Source organism: Corvus cornix, chromosome 5, assembly GCF_000738735.6.
Source record: "Corvus cornix cornix isolate S_Up_H32 chromosome 5, ASM73873v5, whole genome shotgun sequence".
Taxonomy (NCBI): domain Eukaryota; kingdom Metazoa; phylum Chordata; class Aves; order Passeriformes; family Corvidae; genus Corvus; species Corvus cornix.
In genome coordinates this window covers 14,047,936-14,067,337 of record NC_046335.1, presented here as the reverse complement: position 1 = coordinate 14,067,337, position 19,402 = coordinate 14,047,936, and the positions used below count along the sequence as shown (strand labels likewise).

The following is a 19,402-nucleotide window of genomic DNA, read 5'->3' as shown; positions in this document are numbered from 1 at the left end:
AGTTCAGAAGGCTCTGAACTTCAGCTTGCAGAGTACTCTGTGCATTTGCTCTGGCTCTCAGGCTGTGGAGGAAGCTCCTGACCTTGGAGCCAACTCATTTTCTGATTACTTTTCAACACCTTTTACCTGAAAGATTTTCAACTGGTGCACCCTTCTGGTTGTGGGGATTTCTTCAGTACCTGAACTGCAGCATACTCAGGGACAGCTGATAAGTTCAAGACAATAATATTTCTCTCCTGTTTATGTACTTTCAAAACCTTTCCCCAAACATCCTGAGATGCTAAGACGCCAGGGGAATGTGAACTTGCATCTTCCATCAGGCATGGGAGAATACCAAATCACTTCTCTCTAAACTGTTCCAGTCTCCAGGCCAGCAGTGATTCCATAATTCTTATTCCACTGAGTGAAATGAGAGGAAAATGCAAATACAATACATTTTGACTTTATTTTCTTTGTTCCCTGCTCAGCCTTCCATAACACAAGAATAACTGAACAAGCTTTTGCAGGAATCACTTTTGGGTAGGAAAACAACAATTTCCCAAGGGGAACAGTTACATATACATGGATTTAATTATCCTGAGCAGCACCTAGCTTTCAAAGCACAAGTGTCAAATTACAAATAGAAGTATAATAAATTAAACGTTGATTTGTACCCATCCTATGTATATGTCAGGCACTGAGGAGTGCTATTTTGCCTATACATATATAGACACACTTATCTAGAGAGAAAGATTTGATGCATAATTTATTATATTTTTCTGTAAGGTGTTCTGAACTGTTTGAATAATCTTAAACGTAAGCACACAAACACAGATGGCCTGGCTGTTCTGTGTTTGTTTGGCGTGATAAAGCTGTCATCAGCTGCTGTCTAGTTCAGCCACACTTAATCATCCCTTGATGGTCTTGTGGCATGAGCAAAACCTGGGTTGTGAGTATCTGGGTTTGTGAGAACATATGGAATATTTGGCTCTGATGCTGGCTGTTCTCACACTTTGATGAAGGTTCCTGGCCCCACAAAGAGACAGTGAAATGTCCCGTATGGATGCTTCCCTTTTGCTTCAAAGCAAAGTGAGCCAGGCTTATTTTAAGCCATTTGTGAATTGTGTTCACATCACGCCTGCTGACCTTGCACCAAAGGGGAAGAGAAACACATGTTACTTCTCTTCCTTGGGCTCTGCTGTGGGAACAGTAAATCCTAGGGTTGAAATACTTGCTTGGTGGCATTGAGTTCTTAAGCACTCAAGATTTTCATGTGATTGAGCTTTTACTCTCTTCATGATATTCAGCAAATAGTTAATGTTGGATGGAACATTTCTTAGCCCAATGAATACTACTCTTCAAATACTAGAAATTAGGAAACCATCAACATTATTTCACCTTCCAATTTTTATTCTCTTGAGTATTGTGTGATTGGCTCACTCATGAGACAAAAATGCAAGTGAATAGGATTAATTTTTAAGCAAATTGTGCCTCTTTAGTTATAAACTGCTACTTACAGAATGAGTTGAGGGGAATGTGTAGTCTGTAGGTTGTTCAAGCCATATGTTGAGGCTGATATGCCTGATGGGATCACAATGGATGCCAGCCTTACACATGTTGGTATTCTATCAAACAAAGTGTATGCAGTAGGGACATTTGGCAGTCCTCCTTTCTTTCTGGAAGCAGCTCTCTATTTTACTTGATCTTTATGCTGGCTGCTACCCTTAACACCTCCACACATGAAGAGGACTAGCATTGTGTCAGATTTTTCTTCTTTTTTTGTCCATCTCAACTGGAATACCTTGTTTTTTTGCATCTCGGGCTTGTTGTGTGTCTTGAACTAGGTGCCAAGTATGCAAGCAAAAATGTTTACAAAAACAGCCTTAAATAAGACATGAGAGATATACCTCAAATATTCTCTCAGCATACCTCAGCCCTCCCCACTTCTTTGTTTCTGAAGATATAATCCAACATGAGAATGAAAGGGAAAGAAAAAAATAAGTAGGAAAAAAATGTTGGATAAAAATGCTGCATAGCCAAAATAACATTGCACACATCATTACCAGTTTTCTCTCTCTGCTGTTTTTTCAGAGAATCTGATAGAATATGTAAGCTTAAGGAAATGATCTTTATGGAATAAGTCGAATCTATTAAATTGTTTTAATTTCCATTCTGAGGCTTTTTATTGGATGCCTGCAAGTATTTCCCACAAGAGAATTAATCTCTGGAAGTCATCATAGAATAATATTTTTCCCAGTGTGTTTGCATTATTACAGTGACCTAACTCTTACCATCTTTGAAGATAGGTTCAAGGTGGCTATCTCAAAGGTGCTGAAAATGAGGCATTTATCACATCATTAGGTACAGCAGAGCTACAGTGGTAGGAATTACTTCTCTCAATAGATAAATATATCCCAGCTTGTCTTTGCAGTACAGCCATCACTGTGTAACATAAGATACAAGAGATCTATAATTTGAAAGGTTTGAAAACTTTTGAGTCTGCATAGAATTGTAAGTAATTTCTCTGATGAAATAGCGCTAAGCCTGTTAGTGTGGCTTAGTTAAATCTCAGCCAATTAATTTGTCATGGGCTGTGTAGCAGGGATTGGAGGAGCATGCAAGATTTTTTTATTGCTTCTGGGTTTTGGTTTGAGCAGGGGTCAGCATATGCAGCATAGAGGAATTTCTGTGCTGTTATTTTTCCTCTAGCGGAATAAGATGATATCCAAAATTTTGCATCCTCCTAGTTCTAGCTCCATAAACCTGTCCCTTAAAATTCTTTTAGTGTTTGTGAAAAGCATTCTGATTATGAAATACTGAAGGATACAGTGATTTACAAAACTCTTACTTTTGCCCATGCCTGAAGACTAATGATTAAACAATTTTTCATCTGGAATTAGTTCTACTTTTGAAATTGTGTCATTGCTTCCCTTGTTGTGCATGGCTGCCAATTCCCATCTCTCCACACATCCCCCCACGCCCCCCTGGAGAACAGCCTAAGCATCTTGTTAGGCTAAGGGAGAGGGAGCAGAAGGAAAATCAAAAGAATATGAAGGTCAGTCTCTTTCTTTGCTACCTAGGTATGTTGGCCACATCACCAAACTGATAATGAGGCATCACCATTTTGTCAGAGGTGAACAGGGCTGCAAAGATTACGGTGGAGGAAGGGTCTGAGCAGCCCTTTTTCACTTTGAGAAGTGGGATTAGGCTTTGTTCAGTTATTTTCCAATACATTCATTCTTGAGTTCTGCTCTTTGGCTTTCCACTTACACCTCCTAATGTGGCTTTTCTGTTCATGGTGAGAATGCCTTTTCCTCAGCGGATACAGAGTGCCATTACAATCAGCTTGTGTTACTCTTATTGTCCTCTTTACCCTCTGACACATAGAAAGCCACTTACTCTCTGCCCAAGAACTGAAACTGCCACTGATACCCTGCAGCCATGTGCTTGCTTCCTGTCAGTGATACAGCCTTGTGTCCTTAGAGAAAAGCTGTCCCTTGAGATGTCAAAACGTTATGCCAAGGTACTATTCCTTTCCCCCCCGAAGATTATTTTTTTCTTTTGGTTTGTTGGTTGGTTGGTTGATTTGGGGATTTTTTTGTAATAGAGGAACTTGACACCAGAAAGAAATTGCCAGCCTGCATCAAAACAGGAGACAATTAAGTCCAGTTAAATCCAGTAGTCTGGCTTTGAAGTCACCAATTCCAAAAATTTTGGAAGCAGTAAGTGGGATAATCAGTACCTCTTTCTTTTCACATATTAGTGAAGAGTTTAAACCCACAGGCTTGCTCTTTGAATCTCTTCCAGAATCACGTTCTGTATGAAACTGTTCCAGCTCTGCAGATTGCTCTTATCTTTAAAGGAATTCCTGTTCTCCCTGTGTTTCCCAGTATGACTACACATGGTCTGAAATGTCCTCTGTTTTGCCATTTTGGGAAATCGTAAACAGATTTTAATAGCTCCTACTGTTGATAACATTGATGGTTAGTTTTATAGCCTCCCACTGAGATTTTCAATTTTGATAAATGCTTGTCTTTCTGGGTCCCTCTATTTATATTTTCATTTTATATTCACGTTCTCCTGGAAGCATGAAAGTTGTAACTGTACATGGGGGCCAGACATCTTCTCTCCCAGTGTGGTGTCCAAAATAGGATGTTAACATCAGTTGGATTAGTTACAGAAGGTCAGCTAGTGCTGCTTTAATCGTTGTTCCATGGGCATTCAGACAGTTTAAAGCACAGTCTGCTGGATTGCCCTGCACGCTTTTGTTATATTCACCACTCCCTCCAATGTAAGGTATACAGATTCACAATATAAATTATGTGTGACTTAGAGTTGTGGCTTCTTCACAGAAATTTGAATTTCCGCTCACTGCTGACATAACTTACTCTTTTCCTTGATGCGTCATTGCTGGCATTAGCTGGAAAGAGAGGAGAAATTTTTAGGACCATAGGTGGAATGAGAAACTTCTCTGTATCCTTTTGAGACTTGTCAGCTACTGTAAGCTTTTTTTATTAAAAAGGCTTTTATTTGTTCTCAGACTTACACACTTGGAAGATGAAATCCAACAGCAGTTGGTTGAGAATAACAGTTTAAAAGCAGTGGGGTCTTTGAAGTAAGAAAAGCTATTTCAAGGAGGCACTAGGCAGATGTAAATTGCAGGAGTGGAATCACAGCATGTTTATTATCATTAGGGTATCTTGGATGCTACCTATGCAGAAATATGAGAATGAAACTTTCACTTACCTTCATGCCAGTTATCTACACTGTTTTTTGCAGCTGATTCAGCAGGGGAACTTTCCACAGAGAGGTGCTCCAGCCTGCACAGGACCTGTGCTCATAAAAGTGGTAGCTTCGGGCCAACAATCCAGCTGAGCCCAGTTCTTGTGGGAATACCTTAGTTAGGGGAAACCGGTTTCTACAGCCAAGAGCAAATTCAGAATTGAAGTGTTTGCTGCAGCATCTTAGATGGGTTGTTCCTTCCTGAATGTTTAGACACCTATTGATGAAGGTAACTCAGTGTGTGTGGTTCAACAGCTAGGCTCGAACCTCTGGCATCTGAGACACTGCTGATACGGTACAACTTTGAACAGTGCTATCATCTAAAAGGACAAAGACATTGTATCTAGCCTGGCATGGATCAGGAAAGCAGTGGAGGAAGTAATGCACAGGTCCTAGGAATATAATGGATTGGAAGAAAAGCAGAGATTGTTAAAATGGAAAGTTTTAGACAAGATTAAAATAACAGGTGAAATCCTGATGTCTCCATGTTAGAGTGAAAATTTTCCATTGCCACTGGTAGGGTGAACATTTTGACAACTATATTTTGAAAATAAGCAGCTGTTTTTCTAAGCTTGTCAACCTAAGACTTATTTCAGGGTGAAGCAGGAATCTGAATTAATTAAAATGAGAATTTGAAGCTAACTGCATAAAACATGTACATGGATTCTTCCTCTTCAGAATTAGATGTATTTAATTAAATTAAAGAGGATTGCCTTAGGTGGTGGTTAATTTTGGGTGTGAGTTTAATGCATTCAAACTAATCCACTTGCAGTGAACATAGAACAAGTGTCCTGATTGTCAGTGTGCACCCACTCTTTGCATTGTAAGCAGTAGGGTGATATTCTGGCAAACAGTGAACAGAACTTGGTTCTCCAGATATTACCTGTAAATTAATAGTAGCCAATAGACATCTTCATTTACAATGCATGCTTTAGATAAGGAGAATATATATATGCATGTTTTTGTGAGACACAAGGGAATTAGTGTGGGGAAAATACTGGTCATGTGGGGTATCTGTTTAGTAAAGAATATTTCTTTAAAAAGAGCTTAAGAATTAAGATGCTATGATGGATTTGTGAACCTATATATTGCAACTGCCTTTGGCAACTGTGTCAGATTATTTTGTGACTGCAGGTGAAATGTTTTCAGACACAAATACTGCAGTGATCACATGCTACCAGGGCAGAAGGAAATAATAATTTCACTTTATGTATTCAAATTATGCCATCATGTAAAAATATGGTATCTAAAAATTTAACAAAAAAGAAACACTGGAAAGTTAGATATTTGGAAGTAAAAACATGGATTTTACAGAACAATGCCTGAGCTGTGGTGACATTTCACTTCTCAGCATCCCATTCTTAGAGTGATGCTTGGTGAGACCAGGGCAAAGATACAGCAGAGCTGCTAAAGCTGCTGCTGAGGTTTCTTTGTTTCTTACTAGAAGATTCAGCTATGCTTTCAAATATCTGTGCCAAACCTGGGTTCCCAATAAGGTAGCAGCTGCTGAGTGTCACAATTCTCTAGCTGACTATGAAAAAAATGTCAGACACCTGATTCTCAAAGAAATGGAGCAGTGTTATTGCTAAGGTATGGATTTTATGTGATGCTGCCTAAGAATGCTGTCATACTTACAGTATCAGTGACTGGTACCTGACACGCTGTTTTTCATTCCTACGAATCACTTTGGTTATAAAATAGGATTTTTCTGCTAACTAGAAAGTGTATCACAGAACTGTTCAAGAGCCTGCTCTCCTCGTGACCCCAAAGCATGCCAGTGGGAGGTATCCAGCGCAGTGGGTGTTCTCATTACCACTTGACATTTTGCTGTTTGGTTTTCTGCCTATTGCTGTTTAATGGTTTCAATTCTTTCTTTGCCAGTCCCAGAAGCCATTTAGCAAGCGATGTACTATTAATGCTACTTAACAATGTCGACACAGTCACTAGGAAAGGAGTTTCATTTCCAAACTGTGCTACAGCATTACCCCTCGCCATCTGCTCCTGTCATGTCCCTCGCTGTCATATTTCCCAGTTAACCCTTTGCCCTGGCCTCCTCGCCCAGTGCTCTTGGGGAGAGTGGCAGCCTTGCCTGGACTATAAATACCCTCTGAGGCTAAAACAGACTGCAGGTCACTGTAATGGCAGTGACATAGGTGAAGGTTTTGGATGATGTAAATTGGCATATATTTGCTTTGTAAAGCCACAGGCAGAAAAAGAGAGCAGTCACAGAGAGCACTGCAGGTTTCTGTCATTAGCCCACTGTTAATTACAGGCACTTCACAACTCCCATTAGTGTCAGGTCTGGAGGTCTCACAGCCTTTAATGTAAAATCTCAAATAAGACTGCAGAGGGAAGATACTGTACCTTTTGGGAGAACGAAGACATCAAGACTGTGGTAGAGATTCATTTCACTGAATTTAATCTACCAAAAAGATAGATTGATACTAATCATCCATGCTTCCCTCCCTCCCGTGGTGAGATGGCATATCTCCCAAGGATGATTTACATGACTCTAATCACTAGGCAGCCCTGACTATTAAGTGGCACCAAGAGCCCAGACTGAGAAGGATGCTCAGCTTCAGATGAGCTCAGATAGAGGCTGGACAAGTTCATGGTAGCAAAATTCTTTGCAAGTTATTAAATCCATAGCAATAGTATCTGCCTTAAGAACTTCCTAAGCTGAAAACAGTCAGAGGCTGTGAGTTATTAAGGGGTAGTATCAGACATGTTTCTCCTGTTGTGCTGTTACTCTCCTAAGCATCTATTTATGGCCACTGTTGGAGCTAACACACAAGGGAGATGGACTTTCTGTGGGACACCATATGGCCATTCCTCATGCTCTTATGTGAGGCCGCTGTAGCAGTGAGAAGGGGGAATGCACATTTAGCAAAAGATAATTTCTGCAAATGGGAAATTGGCAGGAAGGTTTATTTCCAGATCTGTGGTGAAGTGCTACTGACCTACAAACAGAAAAACTGGGAGTCAGTCTTACAGAAAGAGCCTGTGCCAGGTGCTGAATGTCAGTGCTTTACATCAGGTCACCTTAAGCCTTTCAGAGATTCAGATTTCAGAGCTGTTTCACCATGTGTTCCCCTCAGATGGTGCAGACAGCTTGTTTGAGCCTTAGACAGTACAAGGAGATTTAGATTTGACATCATTTACAGTGTGCTGTGTAGCTGTGCTGCTACATGGACGCTCCCTGCCTTTGTGACAGCACCAGGGGAACTAACAGGGTGGAAGCTTGTCATTTCAAATAACTCATTGAGAGCACAGAATGTGTGGCCCAAACCCCAGGTATCAACCACCAGAACAGTGCTTGTGACCTCCCACTATATTGGGCACATGCACATGTGTGTGTACCTCTGTACTTGGGATGATTGTTCAGTTGAAAGATTTTGCAGAATTGACTATCCTAAATGCTGAGAGCCTTAAATGGTTTGCTAAGGAGGCAAGCACCTCTGGTTGAGCATTTTTCTGGTAATGTATGGTAAATGTATTCCTGTCACTTGCTGCAGAGATCTTTAATTAGAGTCTCTGTAGCTGTTAAATGGCATCATCGCTACATAAATACACTTCTGTTTGAAGTCAGACCTGCCTTTTATGGCAATCTCTACATAAAAAGAAATTTTGATTAAACTGAGAATTGTTTTCCTTATCAAATCCTAAGACATAAAAAAGGCTGGTGGAATTGGATTTAAAACATCAAGCTGGGCTTTCAAAATGGAAGCTTTTGCTCTCTTTTAAACCACACTGTGTTGAAACTGCCAGCAAAAATCTTTGATGAAGGGAGAACGTATCGAACTTTAGTTTTGCAATTTCCTGCTTGGTTTCTTGTAAACTGCTTTTGTCTAATCATATTTGATATCAAAGATAATTTTATTTAATGTGGATTAGGTAGCATGACATATCCACTGTGGTCTTTCATCATTCTCTGTTTAATTTTGAATGTGACATGATATTTTCTAGTACAAATGAAATTTGTTCAGCAGTCAGCTTTGAAAAAGAGCCTGAATTTTATATCTCTGTAAAACGTTATGCATGGCAAGCAGAAAAAATTACTTCGTTCTCAGACTTCTTAAAGTCTTTGGTGTAGTCTGTAGATTACATCCAGTGTGGAGAGGAGAGATGGTTTATCCTCACATACTGTCCAGTTCAGCAGCCTCCATAGCACAGCTGCACACAGCTGGAATGGGTGTAGCTTGGTTCCAAAGGGAGAGGTTACTCAGAGAATCAAAACGTGATGCAGGAGATGAAGACAGAGTGTTAAAAGAGATGATTTTTCAGCCCAGTTAGTATTTGACAGGGCAGCTTAGGGCTGAGGGTATAGCAGTCTTCTGTGATATGGCTGAATGAAGGCAAGGCTTGTTCCTCTGTTATTCATAGGCCATGGTGGCTTTGGCAGTAGTGTTGAAGTTAGAGTAGAAGAGAGCCCTGTTGAGAAAGGTGAAAAATAGTACCAAAACCCCAAATGCACTTACTGACAGGGTGTAAAACAGGAGATTGTGTCTAAAGGTTGGAGGATGCCAGCAGCAGTGTGGAAACCACTGTGAGGAAGGAAAGGTTGGCTGGTGTTGCAGCAAGGGTATTTCTTAAGGACAACATTCCCAGACTTTTTTTCAGCTTTCCCTGAAGCCCTGGACTCCTACCAGATGTGAAAGGGGAATGTAGGTAGGATGCACTGATCTCTAGGTTTTACTCATTGCTTAAGATCAAACCAATCATCAATGCCTTGATGGAATTTTTTCATTCTGGACAAGCTGGCAGAGAGATTTAGACATATGACTCTGGGGGTTTTTTTAATCCAATAAATCCGTGGGTTTGGTCTATCAACCTACTACAATCCTCACAGAGTTTAGTTACAGAGTTCTGCAGAGACTTGGGGCTTTACCATACCCACACTGCTCATGCTCTTTTACAGGATATTAAGAAATGTGTGTCCTGAGCATTTATAGATATGGGAAGTAGATGTTCTGCAGCTTTTTCTGAAACAATGTCATATACTTACGTGAGACTTGGAGCCTGCACTCAGTGAGTCAGGGGAGACTCTCCCAGCTCTGCATTCCCAAACATACAAGAGACAAGGACAGAAGCAAAAAGCTTTTGCATGAACCTTTTTTAGTAGTAAATGGTCTTTATACGGCAGTAGGTATCCTTCTCTTGCCTGAATGAGGAATCCATTCATTTGCAGAAGGATGATTTGACTACCAGTGTGTAGAGGTAAAATAGTTCTTGAACCATGAAGAATATGTGTTGTGATCTAGGATGAAGTTGGGAAGACAATTGGAACGTGTAAAAGGACAATGTTAAACAGTTTCTTCTTCCTTTATCTTTTCCATATTGTATTGAGTAACTGCTGTCTTACCCAGAACATTTCCCAGTACCATTGAGAAATCCACTAAGAGCACCAAAGTGACTTTGTCCTTCCCAGTAGGAGAAGTCTGGTGTGGAAGAACTGTTAGAAATCAGCCACTGCTAGAAACTGTTAGAATTTACTGCATTGTGATGGAGCCTTTCAAAGTTTTGAGGTTTTCCACTGTATCCTGGATTGTTGCAGTGGTATGCTTTGCAAGTGAAGTTAGTGCACTGACTACACTTCACCTCTTTTACCATAAAAAACTTTCTACATGATCTCTACATGAAGTGTAGTTCTGAGTGATACATAAAAGGAGAACAAATTCTCTGCATCAGATCCTCACTGTGTGTGTGCAATGTCTTGCAGTGACATGATAGCTTTGCTGGTAGTCACAAAACAATCCTATTGCTATAAACTCACATTCTGGTATGTGAGTGCTTTGTGTATATGTGTATCTCTTCTAAATGCATATGATTACTTAGGCTGACTTGAAGCCTGCATGCTAGCTCTTCTGTATATTGCATGTATTATATATAGGTTTTCTGCAATAATACTGATTCTAACAGAAATGGGAGAAATTTTATAGCCTGTGGTATTCCTGACAGGTTAGCACCATGTACACGAAATCTCCGTAATTTTGCAAGTTACTTAATGGTTAGTCTTTAATAATGACTTTGGGACAATGCAAAAGCAGATAATAGCTTTCAGTCTGATTTTGCCATGTTTTTCTTCACAGCTTCCTGTTATGGGAGGAGCCTTTATGGACTCACCCAACGAGGACTTTAGTACAGAGTACTCCCTGTTTAACTCATCAGCCAACGTCCATGCAGCCTCTTCCATGCAGAATCCACCAGAAGAGACATCCCGTTCTTCAAATGATGCCATATTGTTATGGATTGCAATAATAGCAACAATTGGAAATATTGTGGTTGTGGGAGTGGTGTATGCCTTCACCTTCTAGGATGACTGTCACTACAAACACTGGAAGAAAGGAAAACTTCAACAGTATTTGTCATGTGTATGTATGTATGTATGTGTGTATATATACATGTATATCTATATAAATACATATAGTAGAGACTTTGTTGATTAAGTGCTGCCACGGTCATTGGAATGAAATGCAAGTTAATCATGTTAAGTCTTGATGGCAGAAAGTTTGGATGCAAGTTGTGTGGAGGTGAGAGCTTTATTTGAGAGCAGAGCCAATACCAGTTTTGTATAGAAATGTAATAAAAGAGAGATCAACTTGGGTATAGTAAATACAGAGAGATATTTATATAGAAAGTGCTTATTTTCTACTGTAGATTTTTCTAGCAGCTCTTCTGCAGTGTGTCAGCTCTTTTGGTTTTTTTGTGCATTTTTTACTGTGGTATAATGTTGTATGGAATTGTTCCAGGTCATGTTTTTTGGACATCTTAATTTCCTAGATGGACCAAGTGGTTGGCATTGGCTTGGTTCTGATGAAGTCCAAGTTCATCATGTGTGAGTCTTCAGCATGGCCATAGACTCCTGGGCTGTGTTCAAAATCCTGAGTCTTAGAGCCATGAGGGGCAGAAGCAGGCTGTCTATTACTTGCCTTCCAGTAACAGTTACTGGAGCTGATAATCAATAAAGTGATGCTGAACCTGTCTGCTGTTTGGGAGGAGGCATAGCTATTGCTGCTCTGCAGACCCTCCACATTTCAGAGGAGGAAATGATAAACAGAGCAGCAGCACAAGGTCCTATTTCTGTCTAGAGGTACTGGATTGCTGTGGTTTGTATATGTGTCCCTTCCAGGAAACAAAAGCCTAATACCACACTTTTCATCTCATTTGACTGCAATCCAAATTTCTTACAGCAGCTTTGTACTTTCATAAGGTTATTAATGTATTGAAAGAATGATGGGGAAATTGTGAAGCCTAATTAATAGTGAATATGTGTATGAGAAAGATAAAACGGAAGGAAAGGTTGGGCACTTCTGTGCTCATGAGGGGGTGAATTCAAGAGTCACATATGTCCTGGGATAGGAACTACACAAGAAAAGTAGTAACTGTCAGATGTGCAAGTACTTATATCTCACTATTAATATATCTCTGGGTGGGAGTCCTGGAAGTGATTTTTTTATAGCTGGATTTAGGTAATGATTCTGATTATGCTTTGGATTTGTTCCACTGAGAGGCAACATTTTTACTGCATTTTTTTCATGGGCAGTTCATTTTCAAGAGCTGTATCTTTTCAACACAAGCTGTAGCCTTCTTTGCTTGAGAGATTATAAAATCTTGAGAAAAGAAAAAAAGAAATGGAAATCTTCCTCTTCCCCCTTAAAAATTAAACGTAAATACATAAAATGTATGCACTTTGAGAGCAGCAGACAAATTCTTCTTCTATGTCTGCATGTACTGTCTAGGCTTTCTGTCTCATATAGCTACTACCCTACTTCCAGAAAGCCTTGTCTGCAGAGACTATTTTTGACACTTGCCTGCCTCTGAGCTTGAGGCTGGGCTAAGAGCTGCTGAGTGTATAGAGAGGTTTGGATTTTCCTCTTTTCTCTTTAAACCCATTTTCCTGTAGGGCTGGTGGATAGTTACTTGAGTCAAAGCAGCATTCCCCAAATGAGTATTTATAACCACTCAGCAGTCACTCTCTGTACTTTTTCCCTCTCTATGAACTGTCCTTTAAAGCTAGGAAAGATGCAAACAGAGCTAGCAGTGGAGAGAAAAGAAATTCGGTTATTTTGAGACTGAGAAAAACAATTATGAGCTTCTGTGTTTGTTGTTATTTCCCCTTCTGGAGGAAGGATTTTGTGAAGATGGTTGAGGACAGACAAGACCTGTACTGGGAAAAAAGTTTGAGAAACCCAGTTCTGGAAGATCAGAGGGAAAGAAAGGTAATTCTGTCTAATAAAATAGCTGTAGTCTTAAGAATGATAGAAAAATTATGATTTTCATTTCCTAAAATAGTTATTAATTCCTTCATAGCCAGAGGACAATGAAAAGCAGGGGAGCTTGAATGGTGTACCCTGTCTGTTTTTGCTTATTCTTGCTAAGCAGAAAGGAAGCTGTTGGAAAGCTGCAGAGAAGTTTCCAAAGCAGATTTGAGCAGGAGAAGTTGTGAACATGCAGGAGCATGAAAATATTGTTTAATGTAATGTACTGTCTCCAACCATTTTCTGATATTCTGTTGCCTTTGTAATTGTATCAGTTGCTCGTGGGCTTCTCTTCATTGTTCCTGCAGGCTGTCTAGTTAGGCCAGATCCTGCAAGCGTTTTTGCATAAAGAGCAAAACATTTCCACCATGACTAAAACCAGTTTGACACAATGGTACTTGCCCAGTGGGATTATTCTGCTGCCTAATGTATTTGCCAGTGGAGTTCTTTGCTTGTATTGCCTAGAATATTAATCTTAGTGCAATTAGCAATGTTTGCATCTCTCTCCCAGAGCATTGGACTAAACTCATTAACCTTGAAGAAAAGCATCAGAGTGGGAGCAGCAAAGAACCACTATTCTACTAATGAAACCAAGTGACACTTTTTGTGTTGCTTTTCCTAAAGAAAATGCCCTACTTTCATGTGGAATTGATAGTAGTAGCAGGAGTGTTGGAAAACAATGAGTTCTACCTCCTGCCTCCAGATCATCATCATACATATTTTCATCGTTAGAGGCTGTGTTGTCAAGAGGGGCTGGACAAAACTTTAATTTAAGTAATTGGCTTGACAGGGTGACATGGCCAGCTGTCTGCAAGCAGCAAGTGCAGGCATTTCCTGCCTCACAGTTAAATTGCCCACTAACTGTACAGCTTCTCTGTCAGGAGAAAAAGTTAGTTTTAGGATGCAGGTACAAGGATACTGCTTGTGAGGGTCTGTGTGGAATATTGTCACGTGTATTGAAGATCCCTAAATTGCAGTGGCCAGAGCTGGTTCAAGTTCTGATCTACTTTGATAGTGACAATATGCACGCTATGTTTCTGGATGTTGTGTTCTGGCTTCGTCCACTACAACCACGTTTCTCTTCTGGGAGGTTAGGGAAAGTTTAAATTAAACCATTGAAAAAGGGGACTAATCCATCATTAAGCTCAGAGAAGCCACAGAGGGGAATGGAGAAGTGGCTGATGTTTCACAGGTATGGTCCTGTGAAATATGTTGCCTCTTGAACTGTCAACACAGCTTGGCTTGGAGCACTGTAGCTTCTCCTTTCTTTGGAGCCAGGCAGCTGGATAATTGCTGTCACTCACTGAGGAGTGATGAGGAAGCCCAAACACATTCCCCAGAGCTGTTTTCTGAAGCCTTTCTGTAAAAGAAGAGGGTTCTGTGCTTTGCTGAGCACTTTGTGTATCAGCCTGAGAAAGGATTCCTCTTGTAGAACATCAGTGCTTCAATTAAAAATGTCTAGCACAGACAGCAGTTAGAAAATCCTGATTGGAATTCATTCTGTGGTAGGCAAAGCAAACCATTTTATACATGCTCTGCCTCTAGAGGTGTTTAACCTTCAGCTCTGTTGTGCAACATCATCATACAAACACAAGAAGCAACTTTGCCCTGCAAAGTTATCAATGAGCCATGGGAAGCAGGAAGACAAACTCAGGTGCCCTAATGATTCTCTTTTAGCCAAGGCCTCTAGGGATCTATGGCAACATACCAAATAATCAAACTCCCTCTAAAGAATTCTTTTTTTCTCAAAGCAGCCAGCAGCTCAACACAGCAGCTGTGCAGCCACTACAGCAGAGAGACTAAAGGCTGAACAATTATTCAGGTGGGTGCAACGGCACATTAGAAAGGAGAACTGAATGGGCAAGCCCACACAGCTATTCCTGTTGTATTTTTATCTGCAAGTAGGAGTCTGGGCTTGCCCGCAGCATTAATACCGTGCATTTCTGTGTCAACACACTTGCAAAACTGAAAAACTAATTTTGAAACTGATGCAATAGTAGCAGAGAGACTCATCTGCTACAAACAATGTATTTAGTCTTTTCAGTGGGCAAAGGAGATCATATATATCTCAGAAGTAATGAGATCCCCGCTCCAAAATCCTCACTTCCAATGCTGAGGGCAGTCAGCATCCCACCCAGTTGCTGAGCAGCCTGTAATAACCAACCCCAAATCAAGAGTGGATTGAAGCAGCCAGCCATTATAGTCTTACCCTGCAAACCCATTTGAAAATAAAGGAAAAAATACACCTTTGTGTCTGGGACCAAATGAAAACAGGAGTCTGTAGTCTATGGGTTGTTATGTATTTTGTCTATTATTAAAAGCTTTCGTTTTGCTATTCCCAAGCAATTCCAGTTGTTAATATCCTCTTCACATTTCTCTGCAGGCTGCTGAGAGTTATTAATTTCATGTAGCACTGTCCATTTATCCAGTGTAATTTGACTGAGTTTCCTGTGGCTAATCACAGAGTAGAATCTGGAAAATTGCTCTTTTTAAGGGTGATTTCCATTTGAGATAAACAGACTAAAGATCAGAATCCCAGATCAAAATGTGTCTGTGCTGTTGGAACATTCAGAGCTCTGGAGAATTGGATTTCATGTGGTTAATGCGCAGGAAGGAAAGGGCAGTGAGGTCCCTGGTGATAATGTCAGACATGAGGGTTCTGACAGGCAGAGCTGAGCAGTTCATTAATTGCTACTGTGTCCCTCTGAGCCCTGCTGGCTTCCTGGACACACAGCCAGAGCTGGGTGTAAGTGACCTAAACCACCAGGTACAGCACGTCCCTCCTCACCTCAGGGAAACAAGCACATTTGTTCCATTCACAGAAGGGGCAGAGATCAATATTCTGTTAGCTATATTGTTACTGGTACATTGTTCAGTCACCATAAGGTCAAAATAGGGGTGACTTAATGTGTATTTAGCCCTTTACCCCTCATCTGAGAACATCCTAAAGCAGTCAAGGCATCCTGAGCCTTGAAGGCTCCTACTGCCCTTAATCTGACACTAACTTTTTGTGTTTTCTCATACAGCCCATCTTCACCTTTTACCTTGTCTTTCCAGCTCAAGACAAGGAAAATGAAGTTGCCACTATTCTCTGGAAACGTAGGGAGCTCCTAATAGCTATGGACCAGCCATGTCCCATTTTAGTTTGGGGTCCTTCAGGCACAAAGAAGGAGGAAATTGTCCAATTACCTACTTAAGCGATTCCAGGGGAATATTTGCCTTTGCAGAACAAAATGCATGACAATTTTATCTCATTGTGACCCTTCCCAGAGCATTTACACTGAAACAACATGACCAGATCTACTTTTGCTGGTTTGGAAATTACACCAACACAGCCAGGAACTGGAAACGAAACCCCTGATAACACAAACGTGTCACAATCATCACAAGGATGTGTCTCTGAAGGCAGGTTTTCCTGAGTGACATAGGCAGACTTGAGCTGTTGGTAGCAAGGCAAGTGCCCTTTTGTGTGAGCACAAATAGTCTCCTCTTTGGGAAGTCTTGGGACCATTGTGCCACCCATTCTGTCTTTCCCAGGCTACTATTTTTGGTTACGGAAAATACTCAAAAAGCTTCCTGTGTTGGTAGAATGCATGTAAGATTTACCTCTCAAAGCTCTGCTTAGTCTTCCTGCAAAAGCAAAAACCTCCCTATTTTCTTAAGCATGGAATGCTAATGAGTCAAGTATCATCTGTACAGTAGCATTGTCTCATTTTAATCTTCAGGTTTTTTGCCAGTAGGTCTCAAAGGAGATCTTACTGTTATCCAGACTTTAAAGATGCTGAGAACAGAAACAAGCTAGAGAATCACAGAATGTCTCCAAAGCCACTGCCCAATCCTTTATGTTGTATCATTCCTCATTCCCCCCCATATTACCCTGATACGAACTCACATCCATCTCTTTAAACTCACTGTTACCATCACATTGTCTCTATACTTTCATTTTATTCCTCCCCTTGTCTTGTCTGTATTCTTTTCATTCCCTGGTATCAGAGCATATGAGCATTTGGAAGCCAGCAGTGTTCTTCAGGCCTTGTTAGCCAGCTCCTTGATTGACCTCTGAGGGTAAGGTTAGTGATCAGTAAGGACATTGCACAGTGAGGGCAAAAAACAGTGACACAAGATCTCTTCTTGGGTGAAAATCTTAATCATTATCTGCCTTAGCAAACCACAAAGTGTTTCCCCTAAGTTGAAGAGCAAGACTTGGCCATGAAGCTTGATAACTGTGTTGTCAGTATCCATACAATGTGAAGTTACCTTTCAAAAATTCGGGTTTTATAAATACACTGCACTGTTCTGCAGCCAGCATTTACTGAGCTTTTCCCAACCCAAAGTCCTTTTTTTTTTTAGCAGTCAGTGGTAATGCTCTTGGGGTAAGTGAGGGCAGTGGGAGTGGGCCCTAAGGAGAATAGAAAAGCTCCATGTGATTTACTGTGAGGTCAGGGCCATTAAAGAGCAGCCTATTCAATAAAGAAAACAGCCACAATGTGCTAAGCCATTTCAAATCTAGGCACACCTGCAGTTCTCGGATGCACAGCCAAGCTGCAATAGCCAGATTGAGCATTTAGAAATCTCATTGTGACCAGAAGAAAGTGCATTCTTTTGCCAGAACTGAGGGAGCTATGCAGCCTTGTGTTCTGGGAGCTTCCTGAACTGCAGCCATTACGGTGATACCGCATTTCCTGAGGAGTTCACTCCCACTAATGAACAAATAAGATTGAACTGTTTCAGGTCTAGGCCTAAAACTACTCTCAGTTGCTGCCTTCATAAGGATGATCAAAGTTCCTGAGCCTGCACGCTGCTCTATCCAGAGGGACCTTTGCCTCCACCTGGAGTCAACTGCATTAATAACACTTCTATACTTCTGACATCTGCTTCACTGGATCAGTTTGCAGGACTAGCTGTGGGTTGCTGGGGCTTTATTTTAAATGTAAAGATGTCTGTAATTTCGTAAACAAAAGCAAGAAAGAAAGCAGAATGCTGTATTTTTTTAAATGAGAAGGTAATAAAACCAAGTCAAAATATTTTGATAGATATGTTGGAAGGATATATAATATAGCAAATAGTTGCACTATTTTTTCCTAGTATGAGTACCTAACCTGAGAAATATTTGTTTTTTCTCTAAGTCTTCTTCCAGTTCTGAAGTTGAGAAGTTTAGAAGGAGTGGAGTACAAAGTCTCAGTGAAATGTGAAGCCTATGTAAATAAATCTGGTAGTTGGCTTTGTGAGGTAGTCTGTTACATTTGTTTTTCAGTTATCTCAAATACTGCCTAATTATTTGGGAGTTTTTTCCCAAAGATAAGCTAAATAATGACTCTTCTGAAAGCATCTGTGCTTCACACAAAGTCACAGTCATATGGAAATTACATCTTCAGTTCATGTAAAGCAGCTTTACAGGAGCCCTTTAGTATGCACTGTTACTTTTTCTTAATAATCCTGGGCAATTTAATTCTCTTGTGCTTTCTCTCTGCTACCCTGTTTTGTACACTATCAGGTTGGCAGGGATTCTGTGTATTGTTTTTGTAATACATGGGTTGGTTTCTAGAAAAACCTTTACTGTTGTAATTGTTCTTGAATTGTGGAGTTCTATCTGTAAAGAGGAAGACAACTTTGAAATGCCCTCTGCTTTCTCCAATTTTACTGTAATTAGTAAGTTTTGTTAAGAGATATGGCTTCTTTTAAGCTCCTGTTATGTTCTTTTCCAGTTATTGACTGCTTTCACTGTGTGTGTACTTAGTACTGGTTCATTCCTTTACTATGGTAAAAATGACAAGTTTTGTTAATATCAGATGGAAATTGTGGTTTTGGATAAAGTTCTTCAAATTGATAATGGTGTGTGATTTTTCATTTTGTTCTCAGTTTACTTGAGAGTAGTTAGAAGTCTGGAATTGCAGTTATTTAATTATTACCTCCAGTGATACTCTGACACGAGTAATTTCTTGCAATTTACAAATCTGCTTGGATTGGTAGCCTTGGGAAACCGTCTCTATTGAATATATGGCATGGAAAGAACACTGTGGCTATTTCTGCAGAAATGCATTTACCAGCTCTCAAAGTCCAAGAAGTGCCTCAACACACCTGGGAGCCAAATAAAATGTCTCATTTTCTTCAAACATGAGCTCAGAAGCCCTTGTACCACAAGCCCTTGTGTCACTGCTCTCTGCCAGTTCTCTCCTCAGCTGAGCTTGGCCATCCTGTCTCACAGAGCTGTGTGGATGCCTTTGTGTCTGTGGCCCCAAACTCCTGTCCAAAGGCTTCTGGGGAACTAAAGGAGGCATCAGACCTTGCTGTAGGATATCCAGCAAGCTTCATCAAGGCAGGAAGTGGCAATAGGAAGAAAGGAAAACATTTGGCTTTGCTAAGGCAATACAGCATATAGATTG

At 40.4% G+C, this 19,402-nt stretch overlaps 1 protein-coding gene across 2 annotated transcripts in view; it reads left to right on the top strand.

Moving 5' to 3' along the window:
- The window catches only part of C5H14orf132 (chromosome 5 C14orf132 homolog), a 41,163-nt gene extending 22,314 nt beyond the window's left edge, over positions 1-18,849 (top strand). For both annotated transcript variants that reach the window (XM_039552544.1, XM_039552543.1), the window contains exon 2: positions 10,851-18,849. In XM_039552544.1, the coding sequence (XP_039408478.1) occupies positions 10,851-11,075 (225 nt within the window). In that variant the 3' untranslated portion in view covers positions 11,076-18,849. The remainder of the gene's footprint in view (positions 1-10,850) is intronic.
- Positions 18,850-19,402: the final 553 nt, after the last annotated feature.